At 36.4% G+C, this 22500-nt stretch overlaps 2 protein-coding genes and 2 non-coding genes across 4 annotated transcripts; all 4 read right to left on the bottom strand.

Annotated features, from left to right (window-relative positions):
- Window positions 1-5639: 5639 nt before the first annotated feature.
- Window positions 5640-6866, bottom strand: LOC113335358 (protease Do-like 5, chloroplastic). The gene has a single exon (XM_026581431.1). It carries the CDS (start codon window positions 6766-6768, stop codon window positions 6004-6006), a length of 765 nt encoding a protein of 254 aa, XP_026437216.1. The 5' UTR covers window positions 6769-6866; the 3' UTR covers window positions 5640-6003.
- Window positions 6867-7314: 448 nt separating this feature from the next.
- Window positions 7315-7476, bottom strand: LOC113335371. The gene has a single exon (XR_003353303.1). It is a non-coding gene; the product is annotated as a U1 spliceosomal RNA (small nuclear RNA).
- A 298-nt stretch (window positions 7477-7774) lies between these two features.
- LOC113335367 lies at window positions 7775-7972 on the bottom strand. The gene has a single exon (XR_003353299.1). It is a non-coding gene; the product is annotated as a U2 spliceosomal RNA (small nuclear RNA).
- Window positions 7973-12408: 4436 nt separating this feature from the next.
- On the bottom strand, window positions 12409-14035 carry LOC113335361 (ATP synthase subunit beta, chloroplastic-like). The gene is made up of 2 exons (XM_026581434.1): window positions 12835-14035; window positions 12409-12769 (listed from the first exon to the last, which is right to left on the bottom strand). Exons 1-2 carry the CDS (start codon window positions 14033-14035, stop codon window positions 12420-12422), a joined length of 1551 nt encoding a protein of 516 aa, XP_026437219.1. The 3' UTR covers window positions 12409-12419.
- Window positions 14036-22500: the final 8465 nt, after the last annotated feature.

Genomic DNA, 22500 nt, shown 5'->3' with positions numbered 1-22500 from the left:
ACTTCCATCGTGGGTAATGTATTTGGGTTCAAAGCACTTCGTGCTCTACGTCTGGAGGATCTGCGAATTCCTGTTGCTTATGTTAAAACTTTCCAAGGACCACCTCACGGTATCCAAGTTGAAAGATATAAATTGAATAAGTATGGTCGTCCCCTATTGGGATGTACTATTAAACCAAAATTGGGGTTATCTGCTAAGAACTACGATAGGGAGGTTTATGAATGTATACGTGGTGGACTTAATTTTACCAAGGATGATGAAAACGTGAACTCACAACCCTTTATGCGTTGGAGAGACCGTTTCTTATTTTGTGCCGAAGCAATTTATAAATCACAGGCCGAAACAGGTGAAATCAAAGGACATTACTTGAATGCTACTGCAGGTACATGCGAAGAAATGATGAAAAGGGATGTATTTACCAAAGAATTGGGAGTTCCTATTGTAATGCATGACTACTTAACGGGTGGATTCACTGCAAATACTAGCTTGGCTCATTATTGCCGAGATAATGGCTTACTTCTTCACATACACCGCGCAATGCATGCAGTTATTGATAGACAGAAGAATCATGGTATCCACTTTCATGTACTAGCGAAAGCATTACGTATGTCTGGTGGAGATCATATTCACTCTGGTACCATAGTAGGTAAACTGAAAGGGGAAAGAGAAATAACCTTGGGCTTTGTTGATTTACTACGTGATGATTATATTGAAAAAGACCGAAGTCGTGGTATTTATTTCACCCAAGATTGGGTATCTCTACCGGGTGTTCTGCCTGTGGATTCAGGTGGTATTCACGTTTGGCATATGTCTGCTCTGACCGAGATCTTTGGAGATGACTCTGTACTACAGTTTGGTGGAGGAACTTTAGGACACCCTTGGGGTAATGCACCGGGTGTTGTATCAAATCGAGTATCCCTAGAAGCGTGTGTACAAGCGCGTAATGAGGGACGTGATCTTGCTCGTCAAGGTAATGACATTATCCGTGAAGCTTGCAAATGGAGCCCTGAGCTAGCAGCTGCTTGTGAAGTATGGAAGAAAATCAAATTCGAATTTGAAGCAATGGATACTTTGTAATCCAGTAATTACCATTCGTTCCTTTAATTGAATTGCAATTAAACTCGACCCAATCTTTTACTAAAAAAGGATTGAGCCGAATAACGAATAAGGTTCTTATTTCATTTTCCAGGCATATATACATACTGGATTTCGGTATACAAAATATTAAATACAAGATCTAAGACTCAACAATTCAAATCCTTCTGTTGTTGGATCCATAATTAATCCTATGGATCCTTGAGATGGGATTAATAGAATATTTTCTATACCCCTTAATCCGGACTATGGTCGAATCGAGCCAATGGTCACAACGCTGTATCCCCGTCCCGCATATTGCCCTTTTCCTTCCGCATTGCAATAGAAACTTATTATTCTCCAAAAATTCCTAGGAGAGAACAAATCTTTTCGATTAGAATTTGTACACGGCACGGGATAACCCTCGCTTTCTATTCTAATTGAAGAAAGGGTTCCATCATATAGATTGATAGTGAAGTGATATCCAGATTCCCACAAAAAAAGAATCCTTTTTTTCAAGACTCATCCGTGATTAGTTAATTATTCTATTGGATCTATATGCTTATTTCGAGAGGATATATTCAAATTATTATTCATCGAATGACTATTCATCTATTGTATTTACATTCAAATAGGGGGGCAGACAAGCTCTATGGAAAAAAGGTGGTTTCATTCGATGTTGTTTAACGAGGAATTAAAACATAGGTCTGGGCTAAGTAAATCAATGGATAGTCTTGGTCCTATTGAAAATACCAGTGGAAGTGAAGATCCCGTTATATATGATAGGGATAAAAATATTGATAGTGGGGACGATTGTGATAATTCCAGTGCTAATAATATGGATACTTTTTTCGATGTCAGGGACATTCGGAGTTTGATCTGTGATGACATCTTTTTAGTTAGGGATCGCAATGGTAACATTTATTCGATATATTTTAATATTGAAAATTTTATTTTCGAGATTGACAACTATTGCTCTTTTATGAATGAACTATAAAGTTCCTTTTATAGTTATCTGAATAATGGTTCTCAAAGAGACAATCACTACTACGATCGTTATATGTATGATACTCAATATAGTTGGAATAATCACATTTTTAATTGCATTGATAGTTATCTTCGTTCTGAAATCAGTATTGATAATTACATTTCAGGCGATAGTTACAAATACAGCGACAGTTACATGTATAGTTACATTTGTAATGAAAGTGTAAATAGTAGTGACAACGAGAGTTCCAGTATACGAATTAGCACAAATAGAAGTGATTTCAATATGAGAAGAAGATATAATGATCTCTATATAAATAAAAAATAAAGACATTTGTGGGTTCAATGCGAGAGTTGTTATGGGTTAAATTATAAGAAATTTTTTAAGTCAAAACTCAATGTTTGTGAACAATGCGGATATCATTTGAAAATGAGCAGTTCAGATAGAATCGAGCTTTCGGTTGATCCGGGCACTTGGGATCCTATGAATGAAGACATGGTTTCTATGGACCCCATTGAATTTCATTCAGAAGAGGAACCTTATAAAGATCGTATCGATTCTTATCAAAGAAAAACAGGGTTAACCGAGGCTATTCAAACAGGCATAGGTCAACTAAATGGTATTCCCATAGCTATTGGGGTTATGGATTTTCAGTTCATGGGGGGCAGTATGGGATCCGTAGTAGGCGAGAAAATTACCCGTTTGATAGAGCATGCGACTCATAAAGCTCTACCTCTTATTATAGTTTGTGCTTCGGGAGGAGCGCGCATGAAAGAAGGAAGTTTGAGCTTGATGCAAATGGCTAAAATATCATCCGCTTCATATAATCATCAATCAAATAAAAATTTATTCTATGTATGAATCCTTACATCTCCTACAACCGGTGGGGTGACTACAAGTTTTGGTATGTTGGGAGATATCATTTTTGCCGAGCCTAATGCCTACATTGCATTTGCGGGTAAAAGAGTAATTGAAAAAATATTGAATAAGACAGTACCTGATGGTTCCCAGGCGGCTGAGTATTTATTCCACAAGGGCTTATTGGACTCAATCGTACCACGTAATCATTTAAAAAGTGTTCTGGGTGAGTTATTTCAGCTTCACAGTTTCTTTCCCTTAAATCAAAATTCAATCAAGTAGAGCATTCAATTCAGTTATTTTATTTGCGGCAAAGAAGTTTTTTAGTTATTGGTAAAGAAAAAAAGAAGAGTTCGTTTTCATTACGGGCATAAGATCTATTTATATTGTAAAAAGAATCAGAAGTTTCACATACTTACTTTTTCTTTTTTCCTCCAGATATGTATTTTATACCTATAATTGGTGCTATATTACTGATTAGTAATCAGGAAGTTTCCATCAACAGGATAAAAGAATACATTCTTCTTTTGTTTTAGCAAAATTTTATGAAGAAAAAGAATTTCATCTTATCCTCTTACGTATTATAGATATAGAAAAATTCAAATCTATAAAATAATAGAATAGAAATCGTGCATATTTCAATATTTTCCGTGAGAACTCATATTTAGTTCTACATTCCTTGCACTTATTATTCTATACTTATAATAAATAGATATATTTATCATAAGATATCTTTATAACAGGTACAAATTTTAAATCAAGGTATCCATTCTATGACAACTTTTGATTTACCCTCTATTTTTGTGCCTTTAGTGGGCCTAGTTTTCCCGGAAATTTCAATGGCTTCTTTATTTCTTCATGTTCAAAAAAATAAGATTGTCTAGATTCCTATGAAGCAGACGCTTTTATATTTAACCAATTTGATGAATTATTTCTAATGGTTCACATCATAATAGTGCTAGTTGATGAGAGTTACTTCGGGAACAAAAAAGTAAAGTAAAATTCATTTGGGTTATTTTCTCAATTCCAATAAAATGAAACTGGATCTAATATGAACTGGCGCTCAGAACGTATATGGATAGAACTTATAACGGGGTCTCGAAAAACAAGTAATTTCTGCTGGGCATGTATCCTTCTTTTAGGTTCACTAGGGTTCTTAATGGTTGGAACTTCTAGTTATCTTGGTAGGAATCTGATATCCTTATTCCCGTCTCAGGAAATCCTCTTTTTTCCACAAGGCATCGTTATGTCTTTCTATGGGATCGCGGGTCTGTTCATTAGCTCCTATTTATGGTGCACAATTTCGTGGAATGTAGGTAGTGGTTATGACCGATTTGATCGAAAAGAAGGAATAGTGTGTATTTTTCGTTGGGGATTTCCTGGAATAAATCGTTGTATCTTCCTTCGATTCCTTATGAGAGATGTCCAGTCGATTAGAATCGAAATTAAAGAGAGTCTTTTTCCTCGTTGTGTCCTTTATATGGAAATCAGAGGCCAGGGAGCCATTCCCTTGACTCATACTGATGAGAATCTGAGTCCACGAGAAATTGAACAAAAAGCGGCGGAATTGGCCTATTTCTTGCGCGTACCAATTGAAGTATTTTGAAATGAACTGCGAAGAATTAATGTTTTTTTAGCATGGGGGGAAGGAAAAGAACTAAGGAATCTTCATTTTATATAACTCATGCTTCATAGAAATTTTCGATCGGATAGAGTCGACGAAAGAGGTGGTTTCCTTAGTAATTTACATATTTAAAATGCCACAAAAGAAAACATTCACTACCCTCACATATCTTGCATCTATTTTATTTTTACCCTGGTGGGTTTCTCTCTCATTTAATAAAAATCTGAAATCCTGGGTTACAAATTGGTGGAATACTAGGCAACCCGAAATGTTTTTGAATGATATTAAATAAAAGAATCTTCTAGAAAAATTAATAGAATTAGAAGAACTTTTCTTTTTGGACGAAATTATAAAGGAGTACCCGGAGACACATATACAAAAGCTCTGTATATAAATCCACAAAGAAACGATACAATTGGTCAAGATGCACAATGAAGGTCATATTCATAGAATTTTGCACTTCTCGACAAATATAATCTGTTTCGCTATTCTAAGTGGTTATTCTATTCTAGGTAATGAAGAACTTCTCGTTCTTAATTCTTGGGTGAAAGAATTCCTCTATAACTTAAGTGACACAATAAAAGCTTTTTCTATTCTTTTATTAATTGATTTATGTATCAGATTCCATTCGCCTCATGGTTGGGAACTAATGATTGGCTCTATCTCAAAGGATTTTGGATTTTATCATAATGATCAAATTATATCTGGTCTTGTTTCCACTTTCCCAGTCATTCTAGATACACTTTTAAAATATTGGATTTTCCGTTATTTAAATCGCGTATCTCCGTCACTTGTAGTGATTTAATTCTTGTGGATGTTTATTTGCCAGGTTTCCCTCCTAAACCGGAGGAAGTTATCGATGCTATAACAAAACTTCGTAAGAAGGTATCTCGAGAAATCTACCAAGATATATTTGGGTCTCAACAAAATAATCGATGTTTTACTACCATTCACAAGTTTTATGTTGGACGTAGCACGCATACTGGAAATTATGATCAAGGATTACTCTATCAATCGCGATCTACTTCAGAGATACCTTATGAAACATTTTTAAAATACCAAAGTTCAGTATCTTCCCATGAATTAGTGAATTAGGGATACTACTTTTCTTTTGTGCAGAAGAATAGCAAATGCCTTTCACTTTAATTTCCAAAATTTCGTCGTAAACGTGAACTACTTATACAAATGAAAATCCGGGAGAGATTAAAAATATGCAGGGTCATTTGTCTGCTTGGCTAGTCAAGCATGGGTTAGTTCATAGATTTTTAGGCTTCGATTACCAAGGATTCGAAACTTTACAAATAAAGCCCGAGGATTGGCATTCCATTACGCTCTCAGTGTGCCTATGATGTAGCACCAGGCGGACTCTTAGCTAGTGTGTATCATCTTACGAGAATAGAGTATGGTGTGGATCAGCCAGAGGAGGTATGCATAAAAGTATTTGCCCCAAGGATAAATCCTAGAATTCCATCTGTTTTTTGGATTTGGAAAAGTGCGGATTTCCAAGAACGGGAATCTTATGATATGTCGGGAATCTCTTAAAACAGATGAGAGAAGGATACTGAACTTTGGTGCCTGCTCTTCTTGGTACCTCTGGTGATTTATGTCGAAGAAGAGCAGGTTTGAGATCGAAATTTCCTTCGGCGACATCGATCTTTAAAACCGCCAAATCATACGTGGGATCAAAACCAACAAGTTTTCCTTCCTTGGAGAACTTTTCCCCGTGTGCATCTTCAAGAAATACCTTGCAAAGCTGAAGTCCAGTCGTATCAGTTGCCAACTTAGCTATGACATGATAATTGGTCACTATGTGTCCACTTTTATCCCATATGAAACCAGAACCAGTCCCTTCGACTTTCGCAGTTTCCTCTTCTTCTTTCGTAAGAACTTCTTCAGTATTTGTGCTTCTGCCTGACGAGGTCTCAGCTAATTCAAAGTCCTTAATAAAAACCACCGAAGGAGAAGCCTCTTCGAATACCTGAACGACTCGTTCTTCTTGGCGCTGAGGTGTTTCTTCTTCTACTCGAGCATTTGCCAACTGAAAAGACGCCAAATGTAGAAAAGAAGATAAAATTGAGGAAGTAGCTAATATTGAAGAATTCCGCCTTGTGAGGAACAATCTTTGTGAGTTGTTCACATAAGAAGAGGAAGAAATGTTTGCTGAGATTATTATTGCGGATTTAGAGATCAAGTGATGATGAATGGAACCCAACACCACCACCATCGGTCTGTTTAGAATAAACACCACCTCCACTAGTCTTATTGACTGTAAAATTTCTTGGATGTGGCCTTTTCATATCTTATCTTCAAGCCACATGCATGAGTCAATTTGTGTGGCCATATTTAAAGTGCTATTGAGTCCCCCTCCTATCTTAAGTGCCTTTAACAACACAAGGGCTGATGATCACCTGCTATCCAAACGAATTCACCTTATTAGAATAGTAGCCTTCAATTTGATTTTTGGCAGCCATGTTTTAACAGAAGGGCTTGTTTACAGGCCATAACGGAAAATTATCAAAAATAAAATAAAATTGGGGAACTACAGTCGGAAGTTTTTTTTTTTTTTTTCTTGCGAAGAAAATTGATGATTAAGATAATGCAATTCCATATTTTTCAGAGAAACTTATTGTCCAACACATTCTGACGAGATCATCAAGTGTTGCAGATCAAGCTCAAATAACAGATCCTGTTCGGATCAAGCAAACTGCACTATGGTAAGAGCAAACGCTAAATAATACAACCGTAGATAAAATTTAGACTTGGAAGATTGGCAGGGGCCGCCCGGACGCGTTCCCCCTCAGAAACAAATTATGACGTAGACTCTCCCTCAGTGGGGAGATCTTAGGCGAGCGCCCTTCCAAAGTGCAATGGAAGTCACTAACCTAGGCCATGACCCTTCATGATCAGTCATAGACCCCGTCCAGGTAAGTATGATCCTTACGGAAAATGGATAGTTTTTTTTTTTAATATGTTGGGCTATAAGAACAAAGATCTTACTTGGACCTTGGTGTAGTGTTACCAAGAGCTTTTATTGGTGAATTTGGAACCACCGTTTCTAGAAGCAATGGTGAATTTGGACATTTTCAGATTGGATTTCCCAAAGTGATACAGGTTCACATTGAAGGCCAAACCCGTGGCAAGAACACCAAATTCAAGAGCTAACTGCTCTGAGATTTGCGAAACTGGTGAAAGGGTCCAGGTTAGGGAACATAATTTTATCTTAGTTTTGGTTGGGGTGTGCCAGGCCTATGCAGTAGTGCAACACAAAGGCGACGCGTGAGAACCCTAGCAGCAAGCTGCTGTGATGGGAACTCCCCCTTGAAAAAAATTAATTTAATATCGTGTGAGCCGATGGCTCAAATATCAGATATTAAACTGATAAGAACAGATACTACACTTGATCTTAGCCAAAAGGCCGAGAAAGGTATGCTTGTTCAATTCTTTAGCTTCTTGCTTTATACAGTCTCGTTTCCGTTCTTCTGCTTTAACTAGTCTAGGTGGGACTAAAGTATTAGCTTACTCCGGCTTAGGTATACGAGTCATGGGTAGGATACGAGTGTCTGAAAATACTTCGATAACAATGTGCCAAACTCTGATGTAGTAGTAACTAACACCCAATCTGGAGTCACTTATATCTGAAAAGGCAAGACATTTTCAGATGGAGACAATTTCCTACCTTCCCGACTATGGGGTTGACGACGGTACTATAGTAGTGAAGACGAACGCAACATTTCCGCCACTTCTAAGGGACTTGGCAATGATAAGGGTGAAAATAACCGGTTAACCACGATATTCAAGATGATCGTTCACTACCTAGCTCAAGCTGTTGGTTTAGCAGATTTTGTTGGGATTTTCAAAAAGGTACAGTTGTTGACGAAGCTAATGTTCGTTAACATGAAGTTGTCCAATAATTTTTCATCATCCAGTTGTTTGCTTTTGTGGAAAAGAAGTATGCAGAATGCAGTGATGGAACTAGACTTTCCGTTTGATGATTCGAAGGCTGTGTTTGTCGATGCATTATACTTCGGTTTGTCTGCAATGGCAAGGAGGTGATACAATTTTTAAAGCGAAGTTTTGGACTTTATACCGAGGTAAGGTAATGCTGGTATTTCAACAATGGATGATGTTGATTGGTTGAATCATTCAAGGCGATAGATATGCAACAGCGTGTTGTAGTGGTGTTGGCTAGGAAAAAGTATACCGAGTAACCAATTCTACCTATAACTTAATGGTTTACATAATACCTTTATCATGTTAATAGGAGTATTATAACGGTCCAGTAATGTGTTTAAGAAAGACAATTTGTTTAAACAATTCATCATCAATTAGGTGTTCAATTTCTGGATTTATTATCCCTTCGTGGATACTCAAAATTCATGATTTCTTTTCCCTTTGCATACATTCCTTTCCTTGGTCTTCGCTGGGAAACTAAGACAATAAACTAAAGCAATGGAGAGACAATCATTAACCTTCTAAGTCTCACAATCATAAATATTCAACTTCTATTGTGGAACCATTATTAATGAATTCTTCCTTTATAGAATACTCACATTCAATAAAATTGAAGGCTGAAAACCAAATTAACTTTAATTGGGATGAGTAACTAACTGTAAAACATAAGCCGAGCTTCTAATCTCAAAAGATTTGATAGCTTTCCCATACCTTGTTCTTCAATCCAATAGGCCTTTGGCTAACCTATCGAAAAATCGATTTTAGAATTAAAACTTAATGAAGATTAAATTTATATTTTATTTCCAATATGAAACAAATTTTGTAAAATATGTTTTTATCTCAAAATTATTCAAATATTCAATATATATGCTTTATATGAGAGCTTTTAGTAATCCACATATAGATGAAAATCGCGTAGTACATATCACTGATATATATATATATATATATTTTTTAAATCATACAGATATGCAAAACCTAATTAAGATCACTACTTGCAGGTAGTGTGTCTTAACATAACCAAGAGTATAACTTTTCTCGCAGATCACGAGGAGTATGCATACAGTTTGTCCCATGATTCAATATTTTTTTATGACCTAAGACGTATTTGGCTATCCAAAATTGTTTTTTCGTGACCAAAATCTATCCGTGACCCTAGCTAAGTCGTTCATGACTCAAGCTTGACGTGTCTTTTAAAACATGGTGTCTCAGTTAGGAAGTTAGGAGCAAAGATGATTGTGGGAAAGGTGAGGCCGTAATTTTAATAATGAGTCCTACTAGAGAGTACCTTGATGGATCATGGAGATATCATTTGGTAAAGATCAAACCAGATATCATTTGGCCTAAAAAGAAATTAACAACTAGAAATACGTGTGAGGTAGCATATTGTGATGCCCCGACTACTAGATGCGCAAAAGTTTCTCACTTCCCAAAGATATCCCACCTACTAATTAGGATATACACTTTTTTTCTGACGCCTAAAGTTTCGTATAGGCCACCCGAATAACTCTTGAGGAAGGTTAAGACTATAAACCTTCTATATGTAGCCAGTAAAAATATTTATTGTGGGATTGACTCAACCTCCATATAATGCGGGATGATAAATTCTCAAAGGAATTTATCGACTTTGGATGCATAAAGATGGAAAGAGAATAGAAGACCATGAGGGAAGCGTTATAAACTCATAAATGAGACTCTCATGACTGAAATCAGTTTTTTGTCCAGACGTTTTTTTTGGTGGGAAGTATAAAAGAAGTGGAAATAGAACGTTAGCGACTTTCGACACGATGTTGAATCTACCCATAACCTTATATCGGCTTCTTGTCGGGAAAACGTGGAATAAAGCACTACCGAGTCATCTCACGATCTAGAATCGGCAAATCCCTGGGGCGTAAAGAGAAAAACGGGGAATGAAGCGTTATCAAGATGATCCTGAATTGTTTTCGCAAACCCGAGGCGTAAAATTAAAAGGGATATTTAAGTCATTTTAGTACTTGGACATCTCTACAGTATAAACACAAAATAAAATTTGTCTAAAGAACAAAATTAGAATAATCGAGAAAGATAGTGACTGATAGAGGGGGTGGGGTTTTTTTTTAAAAAAATAGAATAATCGAGAACAAAATTAGAACAAAATTAAAATTTTTCTAAACAAAAAATAATCTCCTACTACTAAAAATATTCTCTCTCATTTTTAGGATGATTTTCTCTCATCTTTATGATGATTTTTTTTATCATCAGAGGAAGATTATCTTTTTCATTCTAAATCCTTCAGTTAATTCATCTTTTTTTTCTTGGTGTGTTTGTTTCGACAGACCTAATCCCCCAAACAACTCATGGAAATATACAGGGATGCAAACACTAATAGAGTTAGGAAACATTCATTATCTATGAAACAACGAATTGAGTTCTGCTCCCGAAAAAACGAGGAGTTGGGGGCTTCGTAACTCGTCCAAGTACAAAAAGGAGACCTCAACCTTCTTGCATAAAGTCAGCATCGGTAGAATTGGAATGGTGAGCAATTGGGTTGGGGTATATTGAGATCTATAAAAAGATATTTTGTACAAAAAGAAAAGAAATATCACAAACCTTTTGATCCTGGATAGGAAAACAGGAAAAATTTGTGTGTAATTCATCCACAAAGAAGAAAGGACGGTTTTTTTTATCCGAGATCAAAAAAATACCGATTGGGCCCACTGAAATGAATTTTTTCCGCTTCATGCTCACCCACGGGGGTTGCTCGGAGCATGTGATGATTATTCTATTTCGATGGGCCAAACGACCGTCCGACTACAACCAACAAACAAGATTGAGGAAATGAAAACTATACAAATTTCTAGGGCTATACGGACTCGAAACATAGACCTTCTCGGTAAAACAGATCCAACTTTTTATTATCGAAATGATTCGAACTGTTCCAAAGACCCAACATGCATTTTTTTTGCATTGGGCTCTTTCATCAACTGATATAAATATCAGATAGTCCGCCATACTTTTTCTTAACAAAAAGATCACGAGATGGCTCCACGTGCTCTGATTCATTATTTAGATTATGATCCAGGAACAATACCAAAGTGTTTCAAAGAAGAGTTACCTTGACGTAGGTCTGCCTCTGGCCTAGATTAACCTAAGTTAAATGGAGTCTCTATCGCTCTGCTCAAAGAGTCAAATATGAAACTTCATACACCTTAAAGTTCATAGTACGAAAAGATATTTTTTTTGAGGTCCTTATACCCATTATGCCTAGCATTGAATGGGCTGTGTATTCACCTTATCAATTATCGAATCAATGATGGGTTATTTTTGGAGCCTAAATTGGCACCCAAAGCGGACCGAACCAAATATTTGTCAGGCTATTGTTCCCTCGAATATATAGAGTAAGACACTGATTTATCAATAAGATCAATTTTGTTGATTAAGATCAATTTTGTTGATTGCATGATGGACTCCCCTAAAAAAAATTGGCGCGCGTGTAAACGAGTTGCTCTACCAACTGAGTTATAGCCCTTGTGATAGATAGTTTATCATGGAAATAATTTCTTGTCAAGATGAATCTTCAATGATCCAACATGATAGCTTCTGATCTGTTTCCTACCAAGAATTGGTATTGCTTAGAAATAAGATTGCATCTATAATTCATCGATATGACAAGCCCCTTTCTTTCTCTTTGTGATGATGAATGACCTACTTAACCCAGTGGTTAGAGTATTGCTTTCATACGGCGGGAGTCATTGGTTCAAATCCAATAGTAGGTAGAACTTATTAGATACCGGAGTAATTAGTATCTAATAAGTTTTTCTACCCACCCTCCCTTTTATTTTAGTTGCATAAGAAATGCCATTACAGTTGATTCGACTCAATCCGCAGAACCAAAATATGGTGTACAAACAGAATTTCCTTTTTTATTGGGGCGCACCTATTTTTTTATGAAATTTCATTCATAGCCTCTACTCGCGTCCTAGCTCGTCTGACGGCTAAATTCGCTTCAATTGTTTGTCTCTTGCCCTCAGCCCGACTTAAGTTAGCTTCAGCTATTTTAAGAGCTTTCTGAGCTTCTTGTGGATCAATGTCACTACCCTTCTCCGCATCATTTACTAAGATGGTAATATCATTATTGCCTACTCTAGCAAAACCACCCATCAGAGCGATTTTTAACCATTGGTCATTAAGGCGTAGTCTCAAAATACCTATATCTACAGCTGTGGCAATAGGGGCGTGATTTGGTAATACACCGATTTGGCCACTATTAGTAGATAAAACAATTTCTTTCACTTCTGAATCCCAAACAATTTTATTCGGGGTTAGTACACAAAGATTTAAGGTCATTTCTTCAATTTGCTCTCCACTTCTATGTTCACAGCCTTCGCGGTAGCTTCGTCGATGTTACCTACCAAATAAAAGGTCTGCTCAGGAAGACCATCTAATTCTCTGGAAAGGATCAATTGAAACCCCCTAATGGTTTCTTCTAGACCAACATATTTCCCTGGAGAGCCCGTAAATACTTCTGCTACGAAGAAGGGTTGTGATAAGAAACGCTCAATTTTTCGTGCTCTTGCTACGGTTAAACGATCCTCTTCAGATAATTCGTCCAACCCAAGGATAGCTATAATATCCTGAACTTCTTTGTAACGTTGTGAAGTTTGCTTAACTCTTTGCGCAATTTCATAATGTTCTTCACCAACGATGCGAGGTTGGAGCATAGTTGACGTACTATCAAGAGGATCTACTGCTGGATAGATACCTTTTGAAGCTAGTCCTCTTGATAATACGGTAGTAGCATCTAAATGTTCAAATGTTGTGGCAGGGGCAGGGTCGGTCAAATCGTCCGCAGGTACATAAACTGCTTGAATAGAAGTTATAGACCCCTCTTTGGTAGAAGTAATTATTTCTTGCAATGTACCCATTTCTGTACTAAGGGTAGGTTGATAACCCACAGCAGAAGGCATTATTCCTAATAAAGCAGATACTTCGGATCCTGCTTGGACAAATCGGAAAATATTGTCGATAAATAGAAGGACATCTTGTTCATTAACATCTCGGAAATATTCTGCCATGGTTAGGGCAGTCAAACCAACTCTCATACGAGCTCCCGGCGGTTCATTCATCTGACCATAGACTAGAGCTACTTTTGATTCTGCAAGATTTTGTTCATTAATTACTCCAGACTCTTTCATTTCCATGTAAAGATCATTCCCCTCACGAGTACGCTCACCCACTCCGCCAAATACAGATACGCCTCCATGAGCTTTGGAGATGTTGTTGATCAATTCCATGATAAGGACTGTTTTACCCACTCCAGCTCCCCCGAATAGTACTATTTTCCCCCCACGTCGATAAGGAGCTAACAGATCAACTACTTTGATCCCTGTTTCCAAAATAGATAATTTTGTATCTAATTGTATAAAGGCAGGCGCGGATCTATGAACAGGAGATGTTGTGCGAGTATGTACAGGACCTAAATTATCAACAGGCTCTCCAAGAAAGTTGAAAATTCGTCCGAGAGTAGCCCCACCAACCGTAACACTTAGAGCAGCTCCCATGGTGGTCTAACAACCAACCATTCTGATTAGTTGATAATATTTGTTGAGAGTTTTGTGAAAGATTCCTGTTAAAGGTTTCATTAACGGCTAATTCATGTCAAGTAGTCCTTGTCGTTGTGAGAATTCTTAATTCATGCGTTGTAGGGAGGGACTTATGTCACCACAAACAGAGACTAAAGCAGGTGTTGGATTCAAAGCTGGTGTTAAAGATTAGAAATTGAATTATTATACTCCTGACTATGAAACCAAGGATACTGATATCTTGGCAGCATTCCGAGTTACTCCTCAACCTGGAGTTCCACCTGAGGAAGCAGTGGCCGCGGTAGCTGCCGAATCTTCTACTGGTACATGGACAACTGTGTGGACCGATGGACTTACCAGCCTTGATCGTTACAAAGGAAGATGCTACGACATCGATCCCGTTGCTGGAGAAGACAATCAATATATTTGTTATGTAGCTTAACCTTTAGACCTTTTTGAAGAAGGTTCTGTTACTAACATGTTTACTTCCATCGTGGGTAATGTATTTGGGTTCAAAGCACTTCGTGCTCTACGTCTGGAGGATCTGCGAATTCCTGTTGCTTATGTTAAAACTTTCCAAGGACCACCTCACGGTATCCAAGTTGAAAGAGATAAATTGAATAAGTATGGTCGTCCCCTATTGGGATGTAATATTAAACCAAAATTGGGGTTATCTGCTAAGAACTACGGTAGGGAGGTTTATGAATGTCTACGTGGTGGACTTGATTTTACCAAGGATGATGAAAACGTGAACTCACAACCCTTTATGTGTTGGAGAGACCGTTTCTTATTTTGTGCCGAAGCAATTTATAAATCACAGGCCGAAACAGGTGAAATCAAAGGACATTACTTGAATGCTACTGCAGGTACATGCGAAGAAATGATGAAAAGGGCTGTATTTTCCAGAGAATTGGGAGTTCCTATTGTAATGCATGACTACTTAACGGGTGGATTCACTGCAAATACTAGATTGGCTCATTATTGCCGAGATAATGGCTTACTTCTTCACATCCACCGCGCAATGCATGCAGTTATTGATAGACAGAAGAATCATGGTATCCACTTTCATGTACTAGCGAAAGCATTACGTATGTCTGGTGGAGATCATATTCACTCTGGTACCATAATAGGTAAACTGAAAGGGGAAAGATAAATAACCTTGGGCTTTGTTGATTTACTACGTGATGATTATATTGAAAAAGACCGAAGTCGTGGTATTTATTTCACCCAAGATTGGGTATCTCTACCGGGTGTTCTGTCTGTGGATTCAGGTGGTATTCATGTTTGGCATATGCCTGCTCTGACCGAGATCTTTGGAGATGACTCTGTACTTCAGTTCGGTGGAGGAACTTTAGGACACCCTTGGGGTAATGCACCGGGTGCTGTATCAAATCGAGTAGCCCTAGAAGTGTGTGTACAAGCGCGTAATGAGGGACGTGATCTTGCTCGTCAAGGTAATGACATAATCCGTGAAGCTTGCAAATGGAGCCCTGAGCTAGCAGCTGCTTGTGAAGTATGGAAGAAAATCAAATTCGAATTTGAAGCAATGGATACTTTGTAATCCAGTAATTACCATTCGTTCCTTTAATTGAATTGCAATTAAACTCGGCCCAATCTTTTACTAAAAAAGGATTGAGCCGAATAACGAATAAGGTTCTTATTTCATTTTCCAGGCATATATACATACTGGATTTCGGTATAAAAAATATTAAATACAATATCTAAGACTCAACAATTCAAATCCTTCTGTTGTTGGATCCATAATTAATCCTATGGATCCTTGAGATGGGATTAGTAGAATATTTTCTATACCCCTTAATCTGGACTATGGTCGAATCGAGCCAATGGTCACAACGTTGTATCCCCGTCCCGTATATTGCCCTTTTCCTTCCGCATTGCAATAGAAACTTATTATTCTCCAAAAATTCCTAGGAGAGAACAAATCTTTTCGATTAGAATTTGTACACGGCACGGGATAACCCTCTCTTTCTATTCTAATTGAAGAAAGGGTTCCATCATATAGATTGATAGTGAAGTGATATCCAGATTCCCACAAAAGAAGAATCCTTTTTTTCAAGACTCATCCGTGATTAGTTAATTATTCTATTGGATCTATATGCTTATTCCGAGAGGATATATTCAAATTATTATTCATCGAATGACTATTCATCAATTGTATTTACATTCAAATAGGGGGGCAGACAAGCTCTATGGAAAAAAGATGGTTCCATTCGATGTTGTTTAACGAGGAATTAAAACATAGGTCTGGGCTAAGTAAATCAATGGATAGTCTTGGTCCTATTGAAAATACCAGTGGAATTGAAGATCCCGTTATATATGATAGGGATAAAAATATTGATAGTGGGGACGATTGTGATAATTCCAGTGCTAATAATATGGATACTTTTTTCGATGTCAGGGACATTCGGAGTTTGATCTGTGATGACATCTTTTTAGTTAGGGATCGCAATGGTAACATTTACTCGATATATTTTAATATTGAAAATTTTATTTTCGAGATTGACAACGATTGCTCTTTTATGAATGAACTAGAAAGTTCCTGTTATAGTTATCTGAATAATGGTTCTCAAAGAGACAATCACTACTACGATCGTTATATGTATGATACTCAATATAGTTGGAATAATCACATTTTTAATTGCATTGATAGTTATCTTCGTTCTGAAATCAGTATTGATAATTACATTTCAGGCGATAGTTAAAAATACAGCGACAGTTACATGTATAGTTACATTTGTAATGAAAGTGTAAATAGTAGTGACAACGAGAGTTCCAGTATACGAATTAGCACAAATAGAAGTGATTTCAATATGAGAAGAAGATATAATGATCTCGATATAAATAAAAAATAAAGACATTTGTGGGTTCAATGCGAGAGTTTTTATGGGTTAAATTATAAGAAATTTTTTAAGTCAAAACTCAATGTTTGTGAACAATGCGGATATCATTTGAAAATGAGCAGTTCAGATAGAATCGAGCTTTCGGTTGATCCGGGCACTTGGGATCCTATGAATGAAGACATGGTTTCTATGGACCCCATTGAATTTCATTCAGAAGAGGAACCTTATAAAGATCGTATCGATTCTTATCAAAGAAAAACAGGGTTAACCGAGGCTATTCAAACATGCATAGGTCAACTAAATGGTATTCCCATAGCTATTGGGGTTATGGATTTTCAGTTCATGGGGGGCAGTATGGGATCCGTAGTAGGCGAGAAAATTACCCGTTTGATCGAGCATGCGACTCGTAAAGCTCTACCTCTTATTATAGTTTCTGCTTCGGGAGGAGCGCGCATGCAAGAAGGAAGTTTGAGCTTGATGCAAATGGCTAAAATATCTTCCGCTTCATATAATTATCAATCAAATAAAAATTTATTCTATGTATGAATCCTTACATCTCCTACAACCGGTGGGGTGACTGCAAGTTTTGGTATGTTGGGAGATATCATTTTTGCCGAGCCTGCATTTGCGGGTAAAAGAGTAATTGAACAAACATTGAATAAGAAAGTACCTGATGGTTCCCAGGCAGCTGAGTATTTATTCCACAAGGGATTATTGGACTCAATCGTACCACGTAATCCTTTAAAAAGTGTTCTGGGTGAGTTATTTCAGCTTCACGGTTTCTTTCCCTTAATTCAAAATTCAATCAAGTAGAGCATTCAATTCAGTTATTTTATTTGCGGCAAAGAAGTTTTTTAGTTATTGGTAAAGAAAAAAAAGAAGAGTTCGTTTTCATTACGGGCATAAGATCTATTTATATTGTAAAAAGAATCAGAAGTTTCAGATACTTACTTTTTCTTTTTTCCTCCAGATATGTATTTTATACCTATAATTGGTGCTATATTATTGATTAGTAGTCAGGAAGTTTCCATCAACAGGATAAAAGAATACATTCTTCTTTTGTTTTAGCAAAATTTTATGAAGAAAAAGAATTTCATCTTATCCTCTTACGTATTATAGATATAGAAAAATTCAAATCTATAAAATAATAGAATAGAAATCGTGCATATTTCAATATTTCCCGTGAGAACTCATATTTAGTTCTACATTCCTTGGACTTATTATTCTATACTTATAATAAATAGATATATTTATCATAAGATATCTTTATAACAGGTACAAATTTTAAATCGAGGTATCCATTCTATGACAACTTTTGATTTACCCTCTATTTTTGTGCCTTTAGTGGGCCTAGTTTTCCCGGAAATTGCAATGGCTTCTTTATTTCTTCATGTTCAAAAAAATAAGATTGTCTAGATTCCTATGAAGCAGACGCTTTTATATTTAACCAATTTGATGAATTATTTCTAATGGTTCACATCATAATAGTGCTAGTTGATGAGAGTTACTTCGGGAACAAAAAAGTAAAGTAAAATTCATTTGGGTTATTCTCTTAATTCGAATAAAATGCAACTGGATCTAGTATGAACTTGCGCTCAGAGCGTATATGGATAGAACTTATAACAGGGTCTCGAAAAACAAGTAATTTCTGCTGGGCCTGTATCCTTCTTTTAGGTTCACTAGGGTTCTTATTGGTTGGAACTTCTAGTTATCTTGGTAGGAATCTGATATCCTTATTCCCGTCTCAGGAAATCCTCTTTTTTCCACAAGGCATCGTTATGTCTTTCTATGGGATCACGGGTCTGTTCATTAGCTCCTATTTATGGTGCACAATTTCGTGGAATGTAGGTAGTGGTTATGACCGATTTGATCGAAAAGAAGGAATAGTGTGTATTTTTCGTTGGGGATTTCCTGGAATAAATCGTCGTATCTTCCTTCGATTCCTTATGAGAGATGTCCAGTCGATTAGAATCGAAATTAAAGAGGGTCTTTTTCCTCGTCGTTTCCTTTATATGGAAATCAGAGGTCAGGGAGCCTTTCCCTTGACTCGTACTGATGAGAATCTGACTCCACGAGAAATTGAACAATAAGCGGCGGAATTGGCCTATTTCTTGCGCGTACCAATTGAAGTATTTTGAAATGAACTGCGAAGAATTAATGTTTTGTTAGCATGGGGGGAAGGAACAGAACTAAGGAATCTTCATTTTATATAACTCATGCTTCATAGAAATTTTCGATCGGATAGAGTCGACGAAAGAGATGGTTTCCTTAGTAATTTACATATTTAAAATGCCACAAAAGAAAACATTCACTACCCTCACATATCTTGCATCTATTTTATTTTTACCCTGGTGGGTTTCTCTCTCATTTAATAAAAATCTGAAATCCTGGGTTACAAATTGGTGGAATACTAGGCAACCCGAAATGTTTTTGAATGATATTAAATAAAAGAATCTTCTAGAAAAATTAATAGAATTAGAAGAACTTTTCTTTTTGGACGAAGTTATAAAGGAGTACCCGGAGACACATATACAAAAGCTCCGTATAGAAATCCACAAAGAAACGATACAATTGGTCAAGATGCACAATGAAGGTCATATTCATAGCATTTTGCACTTCTCGACAAATATAATATGTTTCGATATTCTAAGTGGTTATTCTATTCTAGGTAACGAAGAACTTCTCGTTCTTAATTATTGGGTGAAAGAATTCCTCTATAACTTAAGTGACACAATAAAAGATTTTTCTATTCTTTTATTAACTGATTTATGTATCGGATTCAATTCGCCTCATGGTTGGGAACTAATGATTGGCTCTATCTCAAAGGATTTTGGATTTTATCATAATGATCAAATTATATCTGGTCTTGTTTCCACTTTCCCAGTCATTCTAGATACACTTTTAAAATATTGGATTTTCCGTTATTTAAATCGCGTATCTCCGTCACTTATAGTGATTTATCATTCAATGTATGACTAAAGACTGATTCACCGATATTAATCAAATCATAATTTTTTTACTTTGTTTGTACATACACAAACAAAGCATTCAAAATCTTACTCACCTTTTATATTTATACCCATCCCAGAGACTCTTCATGTATTCCATTCCAGTAAAATTATTCCATTACAATAGCAGAATCGTGGATAGGGAACTATACTAGTAACCTACCTAATTTATTGTAGAAATTCTCGGGATCAATGATTGGACCATGCAAAAAAGAATATCTTTTCTCGGATAAAGGAGCAGATGGCTCGATCCCGAGAATTTCTACAATAAATATCATTAGATTTGATAAAGCGCGATTCGATTAGAAGAAGTTTATTCTGTAAATTATTTAGGATTCGGCTTACTTTCCCGTTGTGATATACTTCGTTGTGTAGGGTTCTCGTTCAAAATAAATCTTTTTTTGCATGAAGGCTAACCCAGTGGTTGGTCTTACTTTAAAACTAATTTTTATTACATTAACAAGTATTCCCGCATTTTCGGACCCATTTCAAGTCAAGTACTAAAGACCGATATTCTAGATTTTTCTTTTAAGACTTCGAGCTTTAATTTCATAACCCGATTCTTTTTTGGGGAGACGGGTTGCAGGTCGAGGTAGTACGGACTAAAAAATGGTAAATTGGGGATAGATCCCTAGGATTGTTATATGTAAGGGTTTCTCTCAATTCAAGGCATTGAATAAAATCCATTAAGTCTAGAACAAGGAAAAAATAGAATAGGGCGATGCATTCAGTTTCCGTATCTAATCAATAGAAACAACAATCCTCTAACTGGATTGGATCTTAATGAAAAAAATAAACCAATACCCTTCGGTTTTATTATATGAATATTCATAAAATATATAACATCCATATAAAATTCTTAATATTCTTAATAGTATCTTAATTTAATCTTAATAAAAATTTTCTATAAATTATAACTAAAAAAATATGTAATTCTTTATTCTCTTTTTTTTAGAGAAAATCTGAGACAAGATAAAAACGATAAGTTTGTAATAAGAGCATAATATGTCTCTAGCATATCGAAATGGAATTGAAAGAAGTGAAAATAGGACTCCTCTCGATGAACCTTGAAACAAGAATGACCCACAGCAAAAAAAAACTGGGGAGTTCAATCAAAATTCATTGGTATTTCGACTAAACAGTTATAGCTTAATTCAAATTCCAGATCGAATCGAGGAATACGGTATATATTTTTTCCACATTCATAGGAGCGCATCTATGTTTCTTCTTTACGAATATGACATTTTCTAGGCATTTCTAATAATATCAAGTCTTATTCCTATTTTGGCTTTTTTCATTTCCGGGGTTTTAGCCCCGACTCTCGAAGGACCGGAAAAACTTTCTAGTTATGAATCAGGCATAGAACCAATGGGCGGCGCTTGTTTACAATTCCGAATTCGTTATTATATGTTTGCTTTGGTTTTTGTTGTTTTTGATGTTGAAACGGTTTTTCTTTACCCATGGGCGATGAGTTTCGATGTATTGGGTGTATCCGTTTTTATAGAAGCTGTAATTTTCGTGCTTATCCTAATTGTTGGTTTAGTTTATGCATGGAGAAAATGAGCGTTGGAATGGTCTTAGCTCCTGAATATTCAGACAATAAAGAAGAAAAAAATGACATTGAGACAGTTATGAATTCCATTGAGTTTCCGGTACTTGATCAAACAACCCAAAATTCAGTTATTTCAACTACATCAAATGATCTTTCAAATTGGTCAAGACTCTCCAGTTTATGGACGCTTCTGTATGGTACCGATTGTTGCTTTATTGAATTTGCTTCATTAATAAGCTCGCGCTTCGACTTTGATCATTATGGCTTGGTACCAAGATCGAGTCCTAGGCAAGCGGACTTAATTTTAACAGCCGGCACAGTAACAATGAAAATGGCTCCCTCTTTAGTAAGATTATATGAGCAAATGCCTGAACCAAAACATGTAATTGTTATGGGAGCCTGCACTATTACAGGAGGGATGTTCAGTACTGATTCTTATAGTACTATTCGAGGAGTTGATAAGCTAATTCTTGTGGATGTTTATTTGCCAGGTTTCCCTCCTAAACCGGAGGAAGTTATCGATGCTATAACAAAACTTCGTAAGAAGGTATCTCGAGAAATCTACTAAGATAAATTTGGGTCTCAACAAAATAATCGATGTTTTACTACCACTCACAAGTTTTATGTTGGACGTAGCACGCATACTGGAAATTATGATCAAGGATTACTCTATCAATCGCGATCTACTTCAGAGATACCTTATGAAACATTTTTAAAATACCAAAGTTCAGTATCTTCCCATGAATTAGTGAATTAGGGATACTGCTTTTCTTTTGTGCAGAAGAATAGCAAATGCCCTTCACTTCAATTTCCAAAATTTCGTAGTAAACGTGAACTACTTATACAAATGAAAATCCGGGAGAGATTAAAAAAATGCAGGGTCGTTTGTCTGCTTGGCTAGTCAAGCATGGGTTAGTTCATAGATTTTTAGGCTTCGATTACCAAGGATTCGAAACTTTACAAATAAAGCCCGAGGATTGGCATTCCATTGCTGTCATGTCATATGTATATGGTTACAATTAT

This window comes from Papaver somniferum, unplaced genomic scaffold, assembly GCF_003573695.1.
Source record: "Papaver somniferum cultivar HN1 unplaced genomic scaffold, ASM357369v1 unplaced-scaffold_14, whole genome shotgun sequence".
In the NCBI taxonomy this organism is placed as follows: Eukaryota; Viridiplantae; Streptophyta; class Magnoliopsida; order Ranunculales; family Papaveraceae; genus Papaver; species Papaver somniferum.
Note: the sequence above shows the minus strand (reverse complement) of the source record. Positions and strands in the feature narration are given on the sequence as shown.

Coding starts and splice junctions, on each gene's coding strand:
- LOC113335358 (XM_026581431.1), bottom strand. CDS start 6,768: ATGGTGGTGGTGTTGGGTTCCATTCATCATCACTTGATCTCTAAATCC.
- LOC113335361 (XM_026581434.1), bottom strand. CDS start 14,035: ATGGGAGCTGCTCTAAGTGTTACGGTTGGTGGGGCTACTCTCGGACGA. Junction 12,770..12,834: donor TGTGAACATAGAAGTGGAGA/GCAAATTGAAGA, acceptor TTTGGGATTCAG/AAGTGAAAGAAATTGTTTTA.